This window comes from Mesocricetus auratus, unplaced genomic scaffold (genome assembly GCF_017639785.1).
Source record: "Mesocricetus auratus isolate SY011 unplaced genomic scaffold, BCM_Maur_2.0 Super-Scaffold_100004, whole genome shotgun sequence".
NCBI lineage: Eukaryota > Metazoa > Chordata > Mammalia > Rodentia > Cricetidae > Mesocricetus > Mesocricetus auratus.
In genome coordinates this window covers 70,923,121-70,944,195 of record NW_024429189.1, presented here as the reverse complement: position 1 = coordinate 70,944,195, position 21,075 = coordinate 70,923,121, and the positions used below count along the sequence as shown (strand labels likewise).

The 21,075-nt window shown below is 47.7% G+C and overlaps 1 protein-coding gene across 3 annotated transcripts in view; it reads left to right on the top strand.

Annotated features, from left to right (window-relative positions):
- The window catches only part of Nat10 (N-acetyltransferase 10), a 42,879-nt gene that overhangs the window by 13,432 nt on the left and 8,372 nt on the right, over positions 1 to 21,075 (top strand). For all 3 annotated transcript variants that reach the window (XM_040745936.1, XM_040745937.1, XM_040745938.1), the window contains exons 7-23: positions 527 to 641; positions 740 to 847; positions 4,173 to 4,306; positions 5,252 to 5,345; positions 5,466 to 5,564; positions 8,813 to 8,949; positions 10,726 to 10,850; positions 11,235 to 11,385; positions 11,931 to 12,027; positions 12,770 to 12,886; positions 13,639 to 13,740; positions 13,829 to 13,903; positions 14,418 to 14,534; positions 15,202 to 15,335; positions 15,525 to 15,573; positions 17,548 to 17,644; positions 17,730 to 17,840. In XM_040745936.1, the coding sequence (XP_040601870.1) occupies positions 527 to 641; positions 740 to 847; positions 4,173 to 4,306; positions 5,252 to 5,345; positions 5,466 to 5,564; positions 8,813 to 8,949; positions 10,726 to 10,850; positions 11,235 to 11,385; positions 11,931 to 12,027; positions 12,770 to 12,886; positions 13,639 to 13,740; positions 13,829 to 13,903; positions 14,418 to 14,534; positions 15,202 to 15,335; positions 15,525 to 15,573; positions 17,548 to 17,644; positions 17,730 to 17,840 (1,862 nt within the window). The remainder of the gene's footprint in view (positions 1 to 526; positions 642 to 739; positions 848 to 4,172; positions 4,307 to 5,251; positions 5,346 to 5,465; positions 5,565 to 8,812; positions 8,950 to 10,725; positions 10,851 to 11,234; positions 11,386 to 11,930; positions 12,028 to 12,769; positions 12,887 to 13,638; positions 13,741 to 13,828; positions 13,904 to 14,417; positions 14,535 to 15,201; positions 15,336 to 15,524; positions 15,574 to 17,547; positions 17,645 to 17,729; positions 17,841 to 21,075) is intronic.

Sequence of the window (21,075 nt, the reverse complement as noted above, 5' to 3'; positions counted from 1 at the left end):
ACAGTCTTTTGCCTGCATGCCAGCAGAGGGCACCAGATCTCATTCAAGGTGGTTGTGAGCCACCATGTGGTTGCCGGGAATTGAACTCAGGACCTCTGGAAGAGCAGTCAGTGCTCTTAACCGCAGAGCCATCTCTCCAGCCCCTATGGGGGCCATTCTTATTCAAACCACTGCACATGTGTGGAAAATGAAAAGGGCTTTTTCTTCTTCCACTTGCCGTTTTCTTCTTTCTCTTTGTGACTGGTGATCATATGTGGCTTGGATGCGGAACTGTCTTATTGCTAAAGAGCTTGGGTGATGGGTGGGCCAAATGATCCAGGAGCAGTGGTGCCTGCTGACAGTGGAGCTCCTGGTTAGGGTCCTAGGTTTCCTGTGCAAATACACTCAGGTGACTTGGAGAGGCTGCTCAGGCATCTCTCGTGGTCCACCTGGGTTCTGACTGGCGTTTCCTGAAGAACCTTCTGAGTTCTTGCTTAGACATTGCGTGACTTCCCTGTCACCTCACTGTAGCAGCTCTGTCCCACAGGTTTATTCTCTCCCTGGCCTCTTGTAAGAAGTGTCTGGTTATAGATGACCAGCTCAACATCCTGCCCATCTCCTCCCATGTGGCCAGCATTGAGGCCTTACCTCCTCAGGCCCCGGTGAGTCTGGGTGAGGGGGACCGGGATCTGGTGGGTGTTGGGTATAATTTCCATGTGAGCTCCTAGGCTAGGGCAAACTGATTCCTCTTTTCTGATAGGATGAGAATCTCAGTCCTGCTGCTCTGGAGCTGCAGGAGTTGAAAGAGAGTTTGCAGGACACTCAGCCCGTGGGTGTTTTGGTGGACTGCTGCAAGACCCTGGACCAGGTATGTGTGCATTGGTGGCTCTCCCCCCCCTTCCCCCCAATACAGCACAAGTAAGATAGCAAGAAGACAGGAACCAGGTTAGGACATGGCAGATCTGCAGCATCAGGGCTGTGCTGTGTTGTCTCAGATCACAAAGAAAGCCAGTCAGTGAGAGAATAGATTGTATTTAAAGGAGGATTGTCTTTTTCATAGAAGATGATGGTTCTGTGTTCTTTAATTTAGCTAAGTTTGATGATACAAAGTGTTAGTATTCAGATATCTGTACTGGCCTGTCCTTGGGGTTCTGACAGGATACACCCTCAGCTGCAACCGCTAAGAGCACCACCTGTGCACATTCACTGTGTTCCTTTTTAAAAGGGCCCTGCCCACCTCCCATCCTCTCTCTTTCTCTCCCTCTCTCTGCCCCTCTGTCTCCCTTCCCTCACCCTCTCTGCTCCTCTCTCCTCTCTCCTACTGCTTCTGTTCCTGGAGGCCAGTCTCCCCACTCTTTTTGCCCTTTCTATGATCCCTTTCCCTAATAAAAATCCCCTCTGCTTGAATCCTTTCACATGGTGTCCTTCTCTCGAGCACTGCTTTTCTTAAATTACAACACAAAGCATTTTTGTTGTTGTTTTTTGTTTGTTTTTGTGGTTTGTTTTATTTATTTATTTATTTATTTATTTATTTATTTATTTATTTATTTTTTGAGGCAGGGTTTCTCAGTGTGGCCCTGTCTGTCCTGGAACTCACTCTGTAGAACAGACTGGCTCTGCCTCCTGCCCAGTTGGTACTAAAGTTTTGGCTTGTGACTTATATAGAAGAGTGGGGGAGGGGAGCTTAAGGCTTCTTTTACTAAAGCCCCATCTAGTGTGAATCTTGTCTGTGTTTGGATTGCATATATGCTAATAACAGTTTGAATGGAAATACCAAGATGTGTTTCTGTGCTTGCTGATGTGACTGACTAGTTCTATTCAGTGACTTCTGGGCCATGATAGTTTTGCTAGTTAGCACTGCCCAAGGCCTTCAAGCTGCTGTATGTTGGTGTTCCACCCAGCCTTGATTTGAGGAGCAGCCCATGACTCCTCCCTCCTCACAGACAATAGCTGTGTGATACCTTCCCCCACTCAGGGCTGAGTCCCAATAGTCTGGCTTCTCTTCCTTCTGGAAGCACAGTTCTAAGCTCTTTGTGTGCCTGCCAGGTTGCAGCCTCTAGGATGTTTTAAACCACTGCTGGTCTAGTGAAAGAGAGAACAGTGGGATTTGAGAGAAACGATAATGCTGGAATCAGCATTATCAAATAAAAGCAGCCTACTCAGGAGGCGGGAGCAGGAAGATTGCCATGAGTTTAGGCCACGCTGGACTATATAGTGGAATCCTTTCTCCAAAAAGGGGCTCTGTAGAGTGCTTTCCTGGTGTGCACAAAGCCCTGGAGTTTTTCCCAGCGTGGCATAAACTGGGCATGGTGATGCCTGCCTGAAATCCCCTTGCTCAGGAGGTGGAGTAGGGGGCTTAGAAGTTCAGGATCTTGCTGGGCTACAGTGAGTTCTAGACATGAGACCCTGTCTTTAGAAAAAAAAGAGAAAGAAGCCCTGTAAAACAAAAGTAATTAGGAAAGTATACATGTTAACGAAATAGAAAGTGGCATTTGTGTTAATTAACGGTTGTGCTATTACTAACAGTAGTGCCAGGTGTGATGGTGTATGCCTATATTCTGAGTACTTGTCTAATGATTGACAGGAGGATAATTGTTTCTGAGGCAAACCTGGGCTACATGTAGCAAGCTACTGTCTCAGAAAATAATTTCTATTAGGATATTCTCCCAGATAGCTCTGTGGCCATTATAGATCCATTAGCTGCTGGGTCAGAGGTTGTGGGCATGGAAGTTAGTGCCAGCAGCTGGGAGTACTCTTGACAGTGCAGGACAGTGTCTTTCTTTTAGCTTCTCTACAGTGACGTTGGAGTCTGCTAATAGATGTGGGAGCGGCTGAGCATTGTCTTTAATTGGCATTATCATGAGAGAGGCAGGCAAATGATTCCTGTTTTGTTTTCCCTTTTGGTTATCATGTCCGCCCATGTTTGTATTATATATTTGTCTTTTTCATGTTAGCCTTTCATTTTAGATAAATATTTTAGGATGCATTTTAGTATAGCTATTTGTAATTAGCATTTAGAACTTCACTTCCCTAAAATTTAAAAAGTAAAATGTAGTATAGCAAAGGCCAAGTTAGTACACAAAGCCTCAACTCCTTGGTGTTTCCATCAGCAGAGCTTGATGTCCTGAGCCCTTCCCTGTCTGTATTGGACCTTCATCTCAGTGCCATGGCCTTAAGAGCAAGACTTGGTCCTCAGCAGGCATCCAGATTTAGCCCTGAGTAGTGGTGTGACTCCCAGTTAGTCAGTCAGTGTTCCCCTCTAGGGCCAGGCGCTCTGGGGGGTGCCAGGCTTAGCAGTGAATGAGTATACCTGCTTCATGCTCATCCTCTGTAGGGCGAGAGCGTCTGTGGAGGAAATTAGCAGATTGTATGGTTTCGTGGAGAGTCGGGTAGACCAGAGAAAAAGGAAAATAGCCTAGAGGCCTAGAGCCTATCAGAAGCTTCTAGATGAGTGGAGAGGGCCATTTGAGCAAAGCCTTGAAGGAGTTGTGGAATGAGTCCCTGAGCAGAAGGATCACAGCTGTGTAGGCCTAAGGCAGGAATGTGGTTTTGGAATGCAGGGAGGCCAGCAGGGCTTAGCAAAAAGGGGGTAGTGGTGGGGGGAGGTGGAGGTTATTAAGGCCACAGGGAGGTCTGTGGTATGAGAGATGGTAACATGCAGAGTTTTGTGTGTCTCAGCACAGCGTGGAAGCATCCCCAAGGTTAGAAAGGGGTCTTCTGGCTGCTGAGCTGACTGTAGGCTGTAGTGGATGTGGGTGGAAGGAGGCAGGAAGGGTAATTATGTAGCTGCTGTTAGGATGGAGTTAGCTGGGGCAGGAGGGGCCTGTGAGCAGAGCTGGAGAAGACATGAGGAATGGCAGGGCTCTCTTTTGAAGGTGTCACCAAAGGAGGTACTAGAAAATCAGGATTGGGTATGTTTATAGCACAGAATTGGACAGTTAAACTCAGATGGGGAAGCCGGTAGGTGGAGGTTTGGGGAACTGTTCTACATCAGCTTTAAGTCTGAGATGTCTGTTGGGTGAGTAGAGCCAAGTACCTGAGTATGCGTGAGGGAGACAGACCTGAGGAACTCACCGAGGGCCGTGAGAAACACAGGTGCTGACCAATGCCCAGCCTGACCACTACCCAGAGATGGTGATAGGAGCTGAGCCTGGAGCCTTGCCAGTGTTCACATATTGTTTCCTTTTACACAGGCCAAAGCTGTCTTGAAATTCATTGAAGGGATCTCTGAGAAGACCCTGAGGAGTACTGTCGCACTTACAGCTGCCAGGGGACGGGGCAAGTCTGCAGCCCTGGGCCTAGCTATTGCTGGGGCAGTGGCATTTGGGTAAGGGTTCCTGATGGGTAATGTGCAGGATTTGGGTCAGGAACCTGGTGGAGCTGTATCTGGTTCCTATTCAGGGCTGGTCATCGTGTGACTTCTGTCTATGTCTTGTGTGCCTGTCTGGAAGCAGCAGCACTGCCCCTGCTGGGTCACTGAGAGACACACTGGGCACAGAGGCAGTACCAGAACCCTTTTGTTTGCTTCTTACCTTGAACAACCACAAATACAAAGAACACCTGTCAGCATGAGTGTCCGTGAACAGCTTTGCTGATTGAGCAAATACAAGTGAAATATATTGTGACCTTGTTTGGTTGTGGGTCTTGTTTTCAGTAAGGTGTTTTCTGTTCTTGCCCTGAGTGGGGTATGTATGTAATTACCTAGTGTGCCTTGCAAGCTCAGCTGATGGACCTACAATTCACTGTCCTGCTTGTGTGGTCTTCCTTGGTGATACTTAGAGTTCTGAGGGCATTTTGTGTATGTTGTAAGCCAAAGCCCAGGGAGTTCTATGATTACCCAAGATCCCCCAGCAAGTTGCTATTGGCAGAGCTGTGGCCTTGGTCTGAGGTCCCACTGAGCTCCATGACTTCTAGTTTGAAAACAGTCTAACTGGTGATGAGTGTGAGTCTGCCCTCTTGTCCGAACACTGGGATGGGGTCAGTGTGTGGGTTCTGCACACTGACAGCTATTCTCATAGTCGGCCACTCAGCGCCCCAAACTGATGAGGTAGCCAGAACCTGCTCGTATTGGTTTTGAGGAGGAGTGTGCTCTGGTCTCGGTTGCTTTCCTCTTTGTCCCAACAGGTGTTCTTCCTTCCCTCTGCTGTCATCTTTGGTTATCAGTTGTGTGACAGAAGCAACCAAAAACGAATCCTTAATTTTATTTGCTTCTTTAAAATGTCCCAAGTCTCCTTATTTTTAGCGCCCCCCCCCTTTCTTTTTTGTTCTGCAGGTATTCCAATATTTTTGTTACTTCCCCAAGCCCGGATAACCTCCACACCCTGTTTGAATTTGTATTTAAAGGATTTGATGCTCTGCAGTATCAGGTAGGAAAGGCGGGGTAACCCTTCTGATTTCATGCTGGATAAGCCTGGTAGTCTGTGGAAAGCTGTTTTCTTAGTGGTGAGTCTCTAAAACTTGTCATGGTTTGACTCTTTCTTCACCAGGAGCACCTGGATTATGAGATCGTACAGTCTCTAAACCCCGAGTTTAATAAAGCGGTGATCAGGGTCAACGTATTCCGAGAGCACAGGCAGACTATACAGGTGAGGCTCATCTCAGTCCTGCTGTGTGGACCACATGTGTGACTACTTGTCCTCGATACAGCAGTGGTGTAAGAACCCTGTTGCAGATTTTCAGCTGAATGAAGAAGACATTCAAGTCAGCTAATAGAAATGCACATAGTAGGATTGCAAAGTATAATTTGTCTCTTGACTGAAATGAATGGGTCTGAGAGTATGCTAATGATTGGAAAAAATTGTGGTTCTGAGCAGTTCTGTAGGTTTTGAAATAGGACATCTGCAGCTAGAACAGTAGCATCACCATTTCAAAGGAAAAAAAGCTTTGCAGAATGTGCTGGGGATCTTTGTGGTTTTGCCAGTGGCCTAGTTCCCTTTGAAACAGCATTTTCCGGAAAGCTCCATAAATCTCGGGCACTATGTAAGCGCAAATGCCCTACACTTGTCTGAAGGCTTCAGTGTTGTTCAGTCTCCACAAGGCATCATGTGACAGGACTGCAGAGGCACCGAGACTCACTGGCTCTTGCTGCATGGATTCATTGATTGCTTTTGAAGTTAGAGTGGAGTGGGAAGTGAGCCAAGTGAACTTGGCACTTTATGATCCTTGAACTTTAACCTGCAGCAGCAGTGAGTAGACCTGCCAAGGAGGTACACCGACAGTACACTTTTAGGCAGATGATTAATACCAGCATTTATGCCTTTACCCTAAGGTTCTTTATTGGTTTTATTAGATTTCTTTTTTTAAAACTTATTTTATGTATGTGGGTGCCTTCATGTATGTCTTTATACCACATATGTGTCTGGTGCCTGTTAAGGCCAGAAAAGGGCTCTGGATCCCCTGGAACTGGAGTTAAAAATGGTTGGATCCACCAATGTGGGTGTTGGAACTGAACCTGAGTCCTCTGGGAGAGCAGCCAGTGCTCCTAACTGATGCTGTCTCTGAAGCCCCTGGGTCTTTTTCTAGTCTTCATTCTGTCCATTTCATTCCACAGTTGCCTGATTACCTCAGCTGAGGGCAAAACTGCAACTAGTATGGGTTGGGATAGGTCTTGGGGGTTGGGTGGGCTGTTGGCTCTGAGAATACAGGGAACTATTAAAACTCAAGAAATATACACAAACCAGAGAAGGAGAACATTCCCCTGAAATGCCCTAGTTCGACCCTGATTTCTTTTCAAAATTGTGTAACCCAACACCCTTTCTTTACAAGAGTCCATAGACTCCAGATGAGTGCAGAGGAGGTGACTTGGCTTTCTGAGACCCCAAGTGTGTTCTTTCTAGGCTGGAGAGTGAGAGAAAAGAAGAGCACTACATTAAAGCAGGGGGTCCCCCTGGAGGCCACTTTCTGTGCTTTTATGAGGTGATTGTTAACAATCAAGACATGGGGCCCCTCACCAGGAGTGAGGGGGCGGCTCCCTCCTCGATTGAGCCACCTCCAGAACAGCCCCATCTTCTTGTGGTCAACCCTGTAGGAAAGCAGAGACCAACCTACCACTGGGATGGCCAGTGTCCATGCTGGCGGGCTGCCCTTGCTGAGTGTCCTGCCTGCACCTGTCCACCTTTTTACTCTGCGTCTCTTGCTCGATCTCTAGTTGACGCTTACAGATCAGATTGATGACCTTCAAGTCCTGGGTGTGGAACTAGGATTTATGTTCGTTTGTTTTCTAGAACAAGCATAGAATTGTTGAGCTTTAGACTAGTTTTGTTCCCAGTTACCTTCATACCACTTTTTGGTTTGAGTTTTTATTTTCTTAGGCCCTCACTTATTGTAGGTTCAGTGCAGCAGCTCTGAGGTTTTTTTTTTTCTGACCCCCAACTCACTGTCTTCCTGTCTCAGCTTTCTGATTATGGGTGTGAACCATCACACCTGGTGGTTGTTCTGGTTGTTATTTGGTTTGGTTTGAACCAGAGCCTGCCTGTGTTACTCAGACTGACCCTAACTCACTGTGGAGCCCTGGGCCTGTACCAGACTCAAGACCCTCCTACTTCACATCCTTCCTTAATGCTGGTTTATAGATCTGTACCACCATGTCCATTCCAGGATTGGGTTTTGTCTGTGTGTGTGCTGTCTCCCACAGTTCTCTGATTGCTTACGAAGTTGAATTATCTTTAATTATTTAACTGGTTGTTCATATTGCCTCTGTGGCCTTTTAAAGATAGCAGAAAAAGCTTAGGAAACCAATGGTTTGTTTATATACTGAGAGATGAGAGAGGTGGGGGAGAGGAGAGCGGTGATGGATATGGGGGATGGGAAGAACAGTGTGGACCTAGGAAAGAGGATCTCCAGTTAAGGCTTATTTTTGCCTGCATGGAAAGTTTGAGGCTAGCCTGGGTTAAATAACTTGCCTTTCCTCACCAAAAATAAATAAAGAGTAGCCTGGCAATTACCTGTCACACCAGAGAGCACAGCACATGCAGTAAGAGTGGTGCCTCCTCCCACCACTGGCTCCCCTGATCTGAGGCTAAAGAAGAACATGAGACACAAAAGCAGGAAGGGAATGGAGCCACTGCCAGTCAGTTCTGTGTGCCAGGACCTTTTACGTAAATGACCCTGCTTCTTCCTTAAGCAGCCATTGCGTAGGTTTTCCTTGTATCTGTGTGTGCATGTTGTATACATCTATTTATGAATGGGCATATACAGATGAGTGGGTGTGTGGAGGGTGTCTCCGCAGTTGCTCTCACTCACTGAACTGCACCAGATTGGTCTGGCCAACAAGCCCTAGGCAATTTGTCTCTGTCTCCTGACCATTGGGATTGCAGATATGTGTGCTGTGAGTTTACATGGGTGATGGGCAGGTTCCAAACTCAGGCCCTCATGTTTATGCAGCAATTACTTAATTAACTGAGCCGGGCGTTGGTGGCGCACGCCTTTAATCCCAGCACTTGGGAGGCAGAGGCAGGCGGATCTCTGTGAGTTCGAGGCCAGCCTGGTCTACAGAGCGAGTTCCAGGACAGCCTCCAAAACAATACAGAGAAACCCTGCCTCGAAAAAAAAAATAACTGAGCCATCTCTCCATCCCCTTTCCTATGTTTTGTAGAAAAAAGAACATGAGGCTCTGTGAGATGACATGATCTGTTCAGGATCACATAATCAGTCATTGAAATGTTTGGCCCCAGGTGTCCAGCCTGAAGCCCATTTCATTCTTGACCTGCCAAAATAGATGTGGGGAAAGAGGAGGGGGGGCAGTGAGAGTGGACAGAGTGGACTTTGTGGTCCTCAGCCGGGTGTGGTAGACTTAGGTGACCACACTTACAGTCTAATTCTCCTTTCCCCACAGTACATCCATCCTGCAGATGCTGTGAAACTGGGTCAGGCTGAGCTCGTTGTGATTGATGAAGCCGCCGCTATCCCCCTTCCCCTAGTGAAGAGCCTGCTTGGGCCCTACCTGGTTTTCATGGCTTCTACTATCAATGGGTAAGGTAGAGCTGTTACTCTTGTGTGTGTGATCTTGCAGGCTAATTGAAGTATAAAGAATGTGATGAGTTTGGCCATGCAGAATTGTTCAGTGTCAACATGAGTCTGGGCAGCTTCGGTCTTCCTGGGGCTTCTTCAGTGGGAACTGCCTCTTAACTTGTTGCTTCCCTCTGGTCCGATGTTAAGTGGGTGCCACAGATAGTAGAATTTCGGAGCCTTATGTGATTCATGCCTCCTGTCTAAGTATGATCAGGTTTTGAAAAGTGCTTGGTAGCAATACTAATGTCCTATGTCTTAGGATGTGGAAATTTAATAATTAAAATAGCTATAAGTTAGCATTAAAACAGGCTTATACTGTTATTCTTAAAACTTTAAAATTCACCTTGATTTAGAAAAATGACAGAAAATAGGTAGAAGCAAAAGGAAAAAAGTGAGTGATAAAATGCAAGCTTAGTGTTGTCAACGCCTTGGTTTAATCCCCAGCACCTAGGGATTTCAAAAAGTAGGGGTTAGGGAGATGGCACAGTGTGTAAGAATGCTTGTTTTGTTAGCATATGGACCTACGTTTGAATTCCCAGCATCCACATAAAGAGCTGGAAATGGCTGTAATCCAAGTGTAGGGGAGAGGTGGTAGGAGTTAGGGACCATCGATCTGAATCCTCAGAGCTCCCTATGCAGTCAGCCTAACGGGGTGGTAGTGTGGTGATCTTCCAGTTAGTGAGAGCCTCTGTCAAGATGGTAAAGCAGGGAACAATGAAGGCAGGAAACTCCCAGTGTCTACTCTGGTTTCCACATGCATACACACAGTCTCATGCACCCATACACGTGAATGCATGTACTACATGTAGGCCACATACACAAATGCACACGTGAAAAAAGGAAAGAAAAATCCTTTCATCCCAACTATATTTTGTATATATGTTCTGTGCACTTATTTTACTTTTCATTTATTTACTTATTTATTTTGTTGTTTGAGATAAGAGTCTTAACTATTTAGACCAGGCTGGCATTGAACTCAGAGATCTGCCTGCCTCTGCCTCCTAAATGCTGGGATTAAAGGTGTGTGCCGCCACCACCCAGCTCCTGCTATGTATTTCTGTAGAGTAGCTTGTTCTGGGGTTTCAGATAAATGGAATCATATATACAGTGTGCGGTCTTGAAAAGACTTTTTTGTTTTGTTTTGTGAGACAGGATTTCTCTGGCTTTGGAGGCTGTCCTGGAACTAGCTCTTATAGACCAGGCTGGTCTCGAACTCACAGAGATCCGCCTGCCTCTGCTTCCCGAATACTGGGATTAAAGGCATGTACCACCAACGCCCGACTTTGAAAAGACATTTTTAAAGTTACATTTATTTGTTCTGCATTGTGTGCCGTGGCAAGTGTGAGAAAGTCAAGGGTAATTTTTAGGCGCCTGTTCTCTCCTTCCTTCTACCATGTGGGTCCCGGAGGATCAGACTCCGGCCTCAGCCTAAGTGACGAGTGCTTCTCCCTGCTCTTCCAGTTTCTCGGGCTAAATGCTTTGTCTACGTCATCTTTCAGATCACAATCCTGCAGAATGTGTAGGAAAATCCCCTTTGGAGATGAGGATGATCAAATTATGAGCCTGAATGGTTCTTAGCCAAGTTACAGCTTGGTTCATCTCCTAGAGCTCTCCCCGGGACATGTCTGTGCTGTGTTGGAAGTTCAGATGAGCAAGACTGTCTTGGATTCATTCATCTGGTTGTCTCTGCTTGGACGTAGATTTGGGGACCTTTGTCTGACTGCCTTTGTCTTCTAGCTACGAGGGCACTGGGCGGTCACTGTCCCTCAAACTGATTCAGCAGCTTCGTCAGCAGAGTGCCCAGAGTCAGGTCAGCACCACAGCTGAGAATAAGACCACAACAACAGCCAGATTGGCCTCAGGTACCTAGCAGGCCTCTCACCGTCTTGCCCCAGGACTGGCCGTACCAAAACTTGATGCTGTCCTAAAGCTTGAGTCCTAACAGATGAGAGCTTTTCTGAGAGGACCTGTAGTCCAGTCACTGGGTGGAAACTTGACTTGGGTCTTGGATTCCTGGGTCCTTTTGGTCCCTGCTCAAAGACATGGGTAGGGTATATTGACTTAGTGGGAATCTTTTAGGTTGGGCTTAGAGTTGGGTGAATATCTAACCCAAAACATCTTAAATCACCCACTTTGAGTTCTTGAGCCATGGCTATCTATGTTACAGATGAAGTGGAATGTTGTTATTGTTGTTAGATGCTGTATGTTGAGTAATTGTTTCTAATTGTATGTGTTGTGGGTGACAGCTCGGACGTTGCATGAGGTTTCTCTCCAAGAGTCAATCCGATATGCCCCTGGGGATGCAGTAGAGAAATGGCTGAATGACCTGCTGTGCCTGGACTGCCTCAACATCACCAGAATAGTTTCTGGCTGCCCATTGCCTGAGGCCTGTGAGCTGTATCCTCATTGTCCTGTGGCCCTGTGGGGTTGGAGAAGCAGTTGGAGAAAAGGGTTTGGGCTTAGTGCAGTGGCATGTACCTGTAGTCCTTGGCCTGGCCTGATTTAGGAGGAGGCTGAGTGGGGCAGGAGGTCATGAACCCATGAATTCAGGGCCAGCCCAAGCAAAACAATGAACAATGAAATCTTTCCCTTTTTGGTTTTATTCAAGACTGGGTTTCTCTTGTAGCCCTGGCCGTCCTGGAACTCACTCTGTAGACAGGGCCGGCCTCAAACTTACAGAGATCTGCCTGCCTCTGCCTCCCAAGTGCTGGGATTAAAGACATAAGCCACTGCTTGGCAAGATCTTGTCTTTATTTCTTTCTTTATTTTTGAGGAACATTTTCAGTTTTGTTTCTCAGGCTTCTCCACTAGTTTCTGTTCAGGACACTGGACTCCTATTTCCACGATGGGGGAAATTCTGTTCTCAAGCTGGGGAAATTGTCTCTGGTGTGTCTTTTTTGGGGTTCTCCGAGGTTTATTCCCATTGCTTAACTCCAGACCAGCTACTATGTTAACAGAGATACTCTCTTTTGCTACCACAAGGCGTCTGAAGTTTTCCTCCAGCGGCTCATGGCCCTCTATGTGGCTTCTCATTACAAGGTAACTAATTTGCTCTGATATACCCTTCAGCAGGGAACAATCCTCGTGTCTTCCCTCACCTGCTGTTCGGGGACCTGGGTGGCTATTCCATTGGGACTTAAATGTGTTGAAGCTGGCGGGTCCGGTGATCTTGTTGAGGTTTGGGCCAGGCTTTGGACACTGTGTCAGAGTCGGTAAGTGGAAACTAGAGGGGTAGGGGCAGTGTTGTCCATGTTAAAGGCACTGATATTGCCAGCCAGCAGACTGCCTAAACCGATGGGCTGAAGTGGGATCAGCACTTGAAGCCCAGAGGTGCTTTCTGTCCCGATGTCAGCTCGTCCTGTTGAACTAAGGCTCAGGGAGCCTGAGCTTAGAGTGGTGAGGCACAGGCACTAATGGCGGGTTGGAAGGTATTACAGCATTCTCCTGAACAGGCTTTGATGGACCCTGAAGTGCTTGTGTTAACTGTGGTGGCATGCCTTCCTAAATAGCAAGCAGCCTTTTCTCTGGAGAAACTATTTTTCAGTTGTGAAATAAATAGTGCCAATACCTTCTGCTCTGTGACCTCTCGCCTGAGAGGGCGAGAGTGGGTGCGGGCGGCCCGGTGCTGTTGCAGCTGTGGTGGGTGGAGTCTCGCCTTGCCTCATGATAGAAAGGTGCTTTGCTAGGCTTCGGAGCCTCGCTTGGCTTTGGGAAAGGCAGAGCTGCAGTCACCCAGTGATTGTCAGGAGTGCCTGGCACTGACCATGTGTGTGCCCCACAGAACTCTCCCAATGATCTCCAGATGCTCTCTGATGCGCCTGCTCACCACCTCTTCTGCCTTCTGCCTCCTGTGCCCCCCACCCAGAATGCCCTGCCTGAAGTGCTGGCCGTTGTCCAGGTACAGAGAAGAGAGAAGCACGCTGTGGCATTGGTTGGGGAGCTTTGAACATTTGTGTGGACAGGGAAGCTGTTGGGGCCTGACTTGGGCCTAGGTACTGGGGAAGGCTGGCATTCTCCGATACCTGTTCATGGTTGGAGAAAAGGCTGAACTGCTTTTTTTGTTGTTGTTTGTTTTTTCCTGTTTATTGCAAAAGCATTGCATGATTCTTATAAAGACTACATGGAGGAAAACTCCTGGAGAGAGAGAGAGGGAGGAGAGAGAGAGAGAGAAGTGTGTGTGTGTGCACCCATGCACACACATCTGCACCTGCCATTGTTTCCTTCCCATAAACTTGGATTATAGATTCCAGACTCTTTTCTGCAGTGGCAGTATTCATAATCTACATAATATTTAAAAGCTACGTAGTGCTTTATTGTATGTTCAGACAGTATTTGTCTCACCACTTTCCTGTCACAGACTTGGGTTCTTTGGAACTTGCGCTGCTCCATATAGAGCTGCATGTATGTCCTATGTCACAGTTGATGAGAGTTTAAGTGACACATGCTGTTAACCTCCATGAAGACCCTCCTGTGCTCTGGCTTTTGCTCTTGGGTGCTTTGTGAGCTAGTAGTAATCTTCGACACAGTAAAGAAACCTCTGGTAGTCAGTATCGGCTTGAACCTGGGGTAGAAAATGGCTTAGAAACCTGACAAAGGTTGATGTTTGAGATCTAGGGTTAGCTCATGCCTTCTCTGTCTTGTTTCCCCTAGGTGTGTCTTGAAGGAGAGATTTCTCGCCAGTCCATTTTGAATAGCCTATCTCGTGGCAAGAAGGCTTCAGGGGACCTGATTCCATGGACAGTGTCAGAACAGGTGAGGGAGGGGTTGTCCCTGGCATGTCTGAGTGAGCGAGCTGTCAGGATGTTTGTGTTACTAAGCAACTGTCTTGTGTCTCCCACAGTTTCAAGATCCAGACTTTGGAAGCCTTTCTGGTGGACGGGTTGTCCGAATTGCTGTTCACCCAGATTATCAAGGGGTAACATGGGGAGCCAATTTCATTTTATTTTCCTCTCTGCTGCCACACCTTGTGCGTTGCTGTTTGATGGGGTCCTGGAAGCTCGTTAGGGGGTGTGCCAATGTGCCCGAATGAAAAGCTGGAACATTTTAGGTGTCCTCTGCTCTAGAGAATGTAGCCAGAGCTTGGGGTTGGCAGGTGGGCAAGGCTGGTGGTATATGCTCTTTTTCCTGTGTTAGGACACAGTACAAGTTGAACCAGATTGATTGTCCGTAATTGCCTTCTGTTGCTTGAAAGCCCCATTGAGGAGTGAGCTGTGGAGGCAGCATTCTGGCAGTGGCACAGGTTGCAAGTGGGCTGTGATTGGTGGGCTAGACTGATGTAAGAACTTAGGCCTCCCTGTGTGGGGCACCAGAGCCAGCTTTAACAGCATTGGGTTTTATTGACCAGGCGCAATTCTTTAGAAGCAATGCAGTAGTGGTGTAGACAGACCGAGAATGACTCTCTTCTGCTGTTTTCCTGTGTATGCTCATAGATGGGCTATGGCAGCCGAGCCCTGCAGCTGCTGCAGATGTACTATGAAGGCAGGTTCCCTTGTCTGGAGGAAAAGGTCTTTGAGACACCACAAGAAATCCACACTGTGAGCAGTGAGGTAAGCACGTTCGGGCAAAGCTGCAGCCCTGGGTCTGAGAGGATGGTTCTTAGGGCTCTTGCCCTTCCGGGCAGCTCTCCACTTTCTCCATCCTAACCGTAGTGTCCCAGCCTGTCACCAGCATCATCTGGTGCCACAGCAGAGACTCTGGGAGTGGAGTGTGGTTTACCAGCCTGCAGGTATGCTGCTGGCAAGTTGGAGAAACTGCTCTCCAGCAGCCTGTGTTGGCATCCTTGCTTAAGGTTACCTGCACTAGTGACTTACAGACCTTCACAGATCTGCATAAGGTGCCATGGGCGAGCTGCCCTGGGACAGCTTGTGGGCTTTGATTTAGCTCTGGGCTCAGGTAGGTTACTCTAGGAGGTCACAGAGGTGCCAGAGGCAGTCAGTTTCATGCTGCATTTTTCAGAACCCTACCTCTGTCCCTTCTAAAGTGTATTAGACATAGCTAAACTGGAGGCCTTTCCTTGCAGTCTAACTTGCAGACTGTGATTCTACCCATGCTTAGGTGTGTGGAGTAGCTGAGGTGGTCACTTGACTCTGGGGCCCTGTTTGAAAACCATAGGAACACATTAAGAAATCTGTGTTTTGTTGCGTGGTGTTCTGACGGTTTGAGACCACTGCTGTCCACACTCGCTCTGCTAAGGGGATGGTATCTTCTTCCTAGGCCGTCAGCTTGCTAGAAGAAGTCATCACTCCCCGGAAGGATCTGCCTCCCTTACTCCTCAAGTTGAATGAGAGGCCTGCAGAGCGCCTGGATTACCTGGGCGTTTCCTATGGGCTGACCCCCAGGCTCCTCAAGTAAGTGCCAGCCTGTTGTCTGGCTCCAGCCCACGGCAGTGGAGAGGGCAGTTCTGTGGGGGTGTCTCCCTGTGCAACTGGGGTCTGTGCTGTCTGCTGCTTTGTGTTCCTCCTGGCCCTTCCCCTTATCCTCTCAGCTGCTTCCCAGAGGGCATAAATGGTGACCGCCCCCCTTGCCTTTTTTTGTAGGTTCTGGAAACGAGCTGGATTTGTTCCTGTCTATTTGAGACAGACCCCAGTGAGTGAGGCTCGGGGTGGAGGAGGGGTTGGGTTTGTGTCTGCAGTTGGCACAGAGCATTGGTTTCTCCTTGGCTGTGCCCAGAGTAGGTGTTCTGTGCTTTTGCAAGGGTTGCTGTGATGGACAGCCGTCCTCTTTCCAAGGCAGACTGTCACAAAGTGATTCCTCTGTGACACCTGACAGGCCTGGCGCATCCTTTGCTTTGTGCTTCATTATGAAGTGGTAGGGTACACATGGACCTGTTTGTCAGATTGTAGTCAGTCTGCAGGCTGGATGTCCCTGAGCGTGTACAGCAGCGCTGGGTTCTGTTGGTTTCTGAACAGCAGGTGGACAGCGGACTGTTGGGAAGAGGACAGCAGTGAGTTCACATAGTATATTTAGTGCCTACGGAGAAGCAGCCAGTGTGTGGGGCAGCTGTGAAGCTTGTTTTCTAACGGAGAACTGGCAAGCAGCAGAACACACTGGGCTCCTCAGAGTGGCACGTGCTATGAAGAACTCAAGTGCTGGTTGCAGCACAGTGGCCTGAGCTGCAGCTTAAACCTCAGCCAGAAGATAGCTGGGGCTCAAGATAGATGGAGTCTGGGGTGCTATGAGCATTTGCATTCTAAAATGGAAGTTTCAAGTCATCCAGTACACCGCACAATAAAACATAGGAGAGCTTCCTTGGTGGTGTGTTCTTATGGTTTTCAAGTAGGACCCTAGGAGTCTCATGGTCACGTGGGTACTCCACACAACTACGCATGTGTGGAATCAGGGCTTCTATGTTCACTCTTCTTCCCCAGCACTAAAATTGAATCTCGATGCGAGCACTTAGGCCAGGAGTGCATTCTTAGAAGCTGCTGAAATCACATAAAGTAGGAGGACAGGTGACTCCTGGGTTTGCCAACACTGGTGTTCTGAATGGAGTAGGGCTTTGTACCCAGTTGTAGATAATGGGAAGTACAGATGCAGACGTGTGTAGACATTCCCTCTCAGAGTGAAGGGAGCAGAGAGCAAGGTGGCTGTGGGGTTTGGGCATGAGGGAGGACTTGTCAGGTGTTTGTTCACCACAGAGATTATTTGCAGGGAGTGTGGACAGAGAGGGCTGACTGTAGGGGTGCAGGCCTTGTGGAGGCCAGGAGGCAGAGACAACAGGATTTGGAGGCTCGGTAGCACCTCATCCCTCACTGCAGGAGGGCAACAGTGAGTGTGGGTGCAGCAACTGAGATGGCCAAGATGACTGAGTGCTTCTGTCTTCAAGGCCCACAGTGCTGAAGGGTTAGGGGTGTGGCTTCAAGGCCCACAGTGCTGAAGGGTTAGGGGGTGTGGCTTTTGGAGAATACAAAGCTGGTGTCCAAGGTAGTGGCCAGTTTCCGAGAAGTCTGAAGTGAGACTGCTAGAGACTCGAGTCTGGCCGGCAGGTGGTAGCAGATGATGGGCTAGTGCTTGTCCAGACAGGGTATAAATCCGCAGTTGTGTGCAGGAAGGATGCAACCAGTCAAACATAGGCCATAGGGCGTCTTGTGTCCTTGCGCCTTGAACTGCTTGCCCTGACCTGTTCTGCCAGTGCTCTTCAGCAGAAAGCCATTAGGTGCTGTCATGCAGTTGTAAGACCTTGTTTATATACTAAAAAGTCTAAAACTGTGGCCTTTTGCCATTTCAATACCTAGTGAAATTTGAAGCATCCGGAGAGTTAGGCCTGCCTGGGCTACATAGCAAGGCTCTGTCTCCCACACAAGCCTGGATATGCACACTGGCTGCCAGCTTAGTGTCTCTGGGTTGTTGGGAAGTTCTTGCCGTATAAGCACCAAAATGCACGGACAGGATGTGTACTGGTTTCCACGGCCTTTTAGGAGGTTGCCTCCGCTGTGAACTGGGGCCACGTGGGCCGTGCGGAAGAAGCGCCAAGCCCTTCTCTGCACAGTTGCCCTGAGCCACCAATGGAAGCTCTGAGAAGGAAGTGGGTGGTGCCAAGCAGGAATGTGTGTTCCCTAGAACGACCTGACTGGAGAACACTCGTGCATCATGCTGAAGACACTGGCTGATGAGGACGAGGCTGAGCAGGGAGCTTGGCTTGCAGCATTTTGGAAAGGTGAGTGTTGGTGGAGTGGAGAGGGACAGGGAGGTGGCAGACGAGGCCACCTCCAGACCGCTAACCGCCTGGCCGTGCCCTGCAGATTTCCGAAGACGGTTCCTGGCCTTGCTGTCTTACCAGTTCAGTGCCTTCTCTCCTGCCCTGTCTCTGAACATCATCCAGAACAGGAGCATCCCAAAGCCAGCCCAGCCAGGTGAGCTGTCACCCAGGAGCTCGGCCTGTGTAGTCCTCAGTCTCCATGTTGCTTCCTGTTCCCAAGCCTGTCCTCTGCGCAAGCTGAGCAGACATCACAGTGGCTCGCTTTGAAACCTGGGCTCCGAAGGAGCTAGCTCTGTTTGCTCATTTGTGAAACTGCACTAAGAGTATGCCGTCAGCCATCTGTGGCCACTGTGTAGAAGAGCTTTATGCATATACATCCATTTAGTTGGGTGAAAATTTTAAGAATTCTATGAGGTCATTTTTTTTCTGTTAACAGTTGTGTCTATATACAATTTTATGTATGTGTATATCTATGTCTATACTCACGTTCCTATATGTATCTTTACCTACCTCTTATTACATTTTGATGGGAGAATCTGGGTTCTTTGAACTGGGCAGAGCATGCACTTCTGTAAGTTGGATCTGGAGGAAGAGTGACAGATGGGGAGGGTGGAGGTGTGTCCTTGCGATGCTGGGGCATGGGGGCGGCTTTCTTTGCATATTGGTGGCTTCTGCACTACCAGCTCAGGACTGTTTAGTTTTGTTTTTGTTTGTTTGTTTTTTTGTTTTACGAGGCAGGGTTTCTTTGTATTGTTTTGGAGGCTGTCAGTTCAGCCTGGCCTCGAACTCACAGAGATCCTCCTGCCTCTGCCTCCCAAGTGCTGGGATTAAAGGCGTGCGCCACCACCGCCCGGCTCAGGACTGTTTTTTTTTTTTTTTTTTTTAATTTTATTTTCCAGTTTAAATTTAGATAAGAATCAAGGTTGCTTCACAAGTCAGTTCCAGGTCCCTCTCCCATTCCCTCCCTTCCTCCCGTGCCCTCCCCCCCCCACCCCCGTTATCCCCTCATTTCTCCAGGGAGGGTGAGGCCCTCCATGGGGGTGTCCATAGTGTGTCATTTCATATAGGGCAGGGCCTAGACCCTTTCCCAAGAGTTCAGGGTGAGAGTGCACCTCACATTGTTCTATTGGAGTCCAAAGTCCGTGTGTATACTTGGGATGGGTACTGATCTGCTGCCCAAGGCTCAATAGATTCCCTAGGCCTCTTCACTGACACCCAGATTCAGGGGGTCTTGATCAGTCCCATGCTGGCTTCCCAGGCTAATGCCTGGGATTCAAGAGTTAACCTTTGTCTGGTCAGCTGTTTCTGGGGGTTAAACCAGCCCAGTCTTAATCCCTTTGATCATCAGTCCTCCCTCTCTGTTACTGGCTTTCTTGAGTTCAGCTCAGTACTTAACCAAGGGAGTCTGCCTCTTCTTCGATCAGCCACTAAATAAAGTTTCTGTTTCCCAGACTCTCTGGCCATAGGATTGTAGGCTGGCACTCCCCAGATCTATGTCTAAAATCCATATATGAGAGAGTACATGCCATGTTTCTCTTTTTGTGACTGGGTTACCTCACTCAGGATGGTTTCTTCTAGTGCCATCCATTTGCCTGCGAATCTCATGATTCCATTATTTTTTTCTGCTGAATAGTACTCCATTGTGTAGATGTACCACATTTTCTCTATCCACTCTTCAGGTGAGGGACATCTAGGTTGCTTCCACGTTCTGGCAATTACAAATAAAGCTGCTATGAACATAGTGGAACAGACATCTTTGTTGTATGAATGGGCATCTTTTGGATATATGCCTAAGAGTGGAGTTGCTGGGTCTTGTGGTAGGTTTATTCCTATTTTTCTGAGGAATCTCCACACTGATTTCCAAAGTGGCTGAACCAGTTGGCACTCCCACCAGCAATGGAGGAGTGTCCCCCTTTCACCACATCCTCTCCAGCATAAATTGTCATTGGTGTTTTTGATTTTAGCCATTCTGACAGGGGTGAGATGGTATCTGAGAGTTGTTTTGATTTGCATTTCCCGGATGGCTAAGGATGTTGAGCACTTTCTCAAATGCCTCTCAGCCATTTTAGACTCCTCTATTGAAAACTCTCTATTTAGTTCTGCAGCCCACTTTTTAATAGGGTCCTTTGGTGTTTTGGAGACTTGCTTCTTGAGTTCTTTGTAAATTTTGGAGATCAACCCTCTGTCAGATGTGGGATTAGTAAATATTTTTTCCCATTCTGTGGGCTGCCTTTTTGTCTTGCTGACTGTGTCCTTTGCCTTACAGAAGCTTCTCAGTTTCAGTAGGTCCCATTTATTAATTGTTGATCTTACTGCCTGTGCTACTGGTGTTATGTTCAGGAAGCTGTCTCCTGTACCAATTCGTTCAAGGGTACCACCCACTTTCTCTTCTAAGAGGTTCAGTGTGGCTGGATTTATGTTGAGGTCTTTGATCCATTTGGACTTAAGTTTTGTGCATGGCGATAGACATGGATCGATCTGCATTCTTCTACATGCCAGTCTCCAATTATGCCAGCACCATTTGTTGAAGATGCTTTCTTTATTCCATTGTATATTTTTAGCTTCTTTGTCAAAGATCAGATGTTCAGTACGTGTGTGGGTTAATACCCGGGTTTTCAATTCGATTCCATTGGTCTACCTGTCTATTTTTGTGCCAATACCAAGCTGTTTTCAGGACTATAGCTCTATAATAGAGCTTGAGGTCAGGGATGGTGATGCCTCCGGACATTGCCTTGTTGAACAGGGTTGTTTTGGCTATCCTGGGTCTTTTGTTTTTCCATACAAAATTGATTATTGTTCTTTCAAGGTCTGTGAAGAACTGTGCTGGGATTTTAATGGGGATTGCATTGAATCTGTAGATTGCTTTTGGCAGGATTGCCATTTTTACTACATTGATCCTACCTATCCAAGAGCATGGGAGATCTTTCCATTTTCTGAGGGCTTCTTTAATTTCTTTCTTTAAAGATTCAAAGTTCTTACGATACAGGTCTTTCACTTGTTTGGTTAGCGTTACCCCAAGGTATTTTATGTTGTTTGTGGCAATTGTAAAGGGTGATGTTTCTCTGATTTCTCTTTCAGCCCTTTTATCATCTGTATATAGTAGGGCTACTGATTTTCTTGAGTTGATCTTGTAGCCTGCCACTTTGCTGAAGGTGTTAATCAGCTGTAAGAGTTCCCTGGTAGAGTTCTTTGGGTCATTGATGTAAACTATCATATCGTCTGCAAACAGTGAGTTTGACCTCATCCTTCCCAATTTGTATCCCCTTGATCCCCCTTTGTTGTCGTATGGCAATAGCTAGAACTTCAAGTACCATGTTGAAAAGGTATGGAGAGAGTGGACAGCCTTGTTTTGTTCCTGATTTTAGAGGAATTGCGTTGAGTTTCTGTCC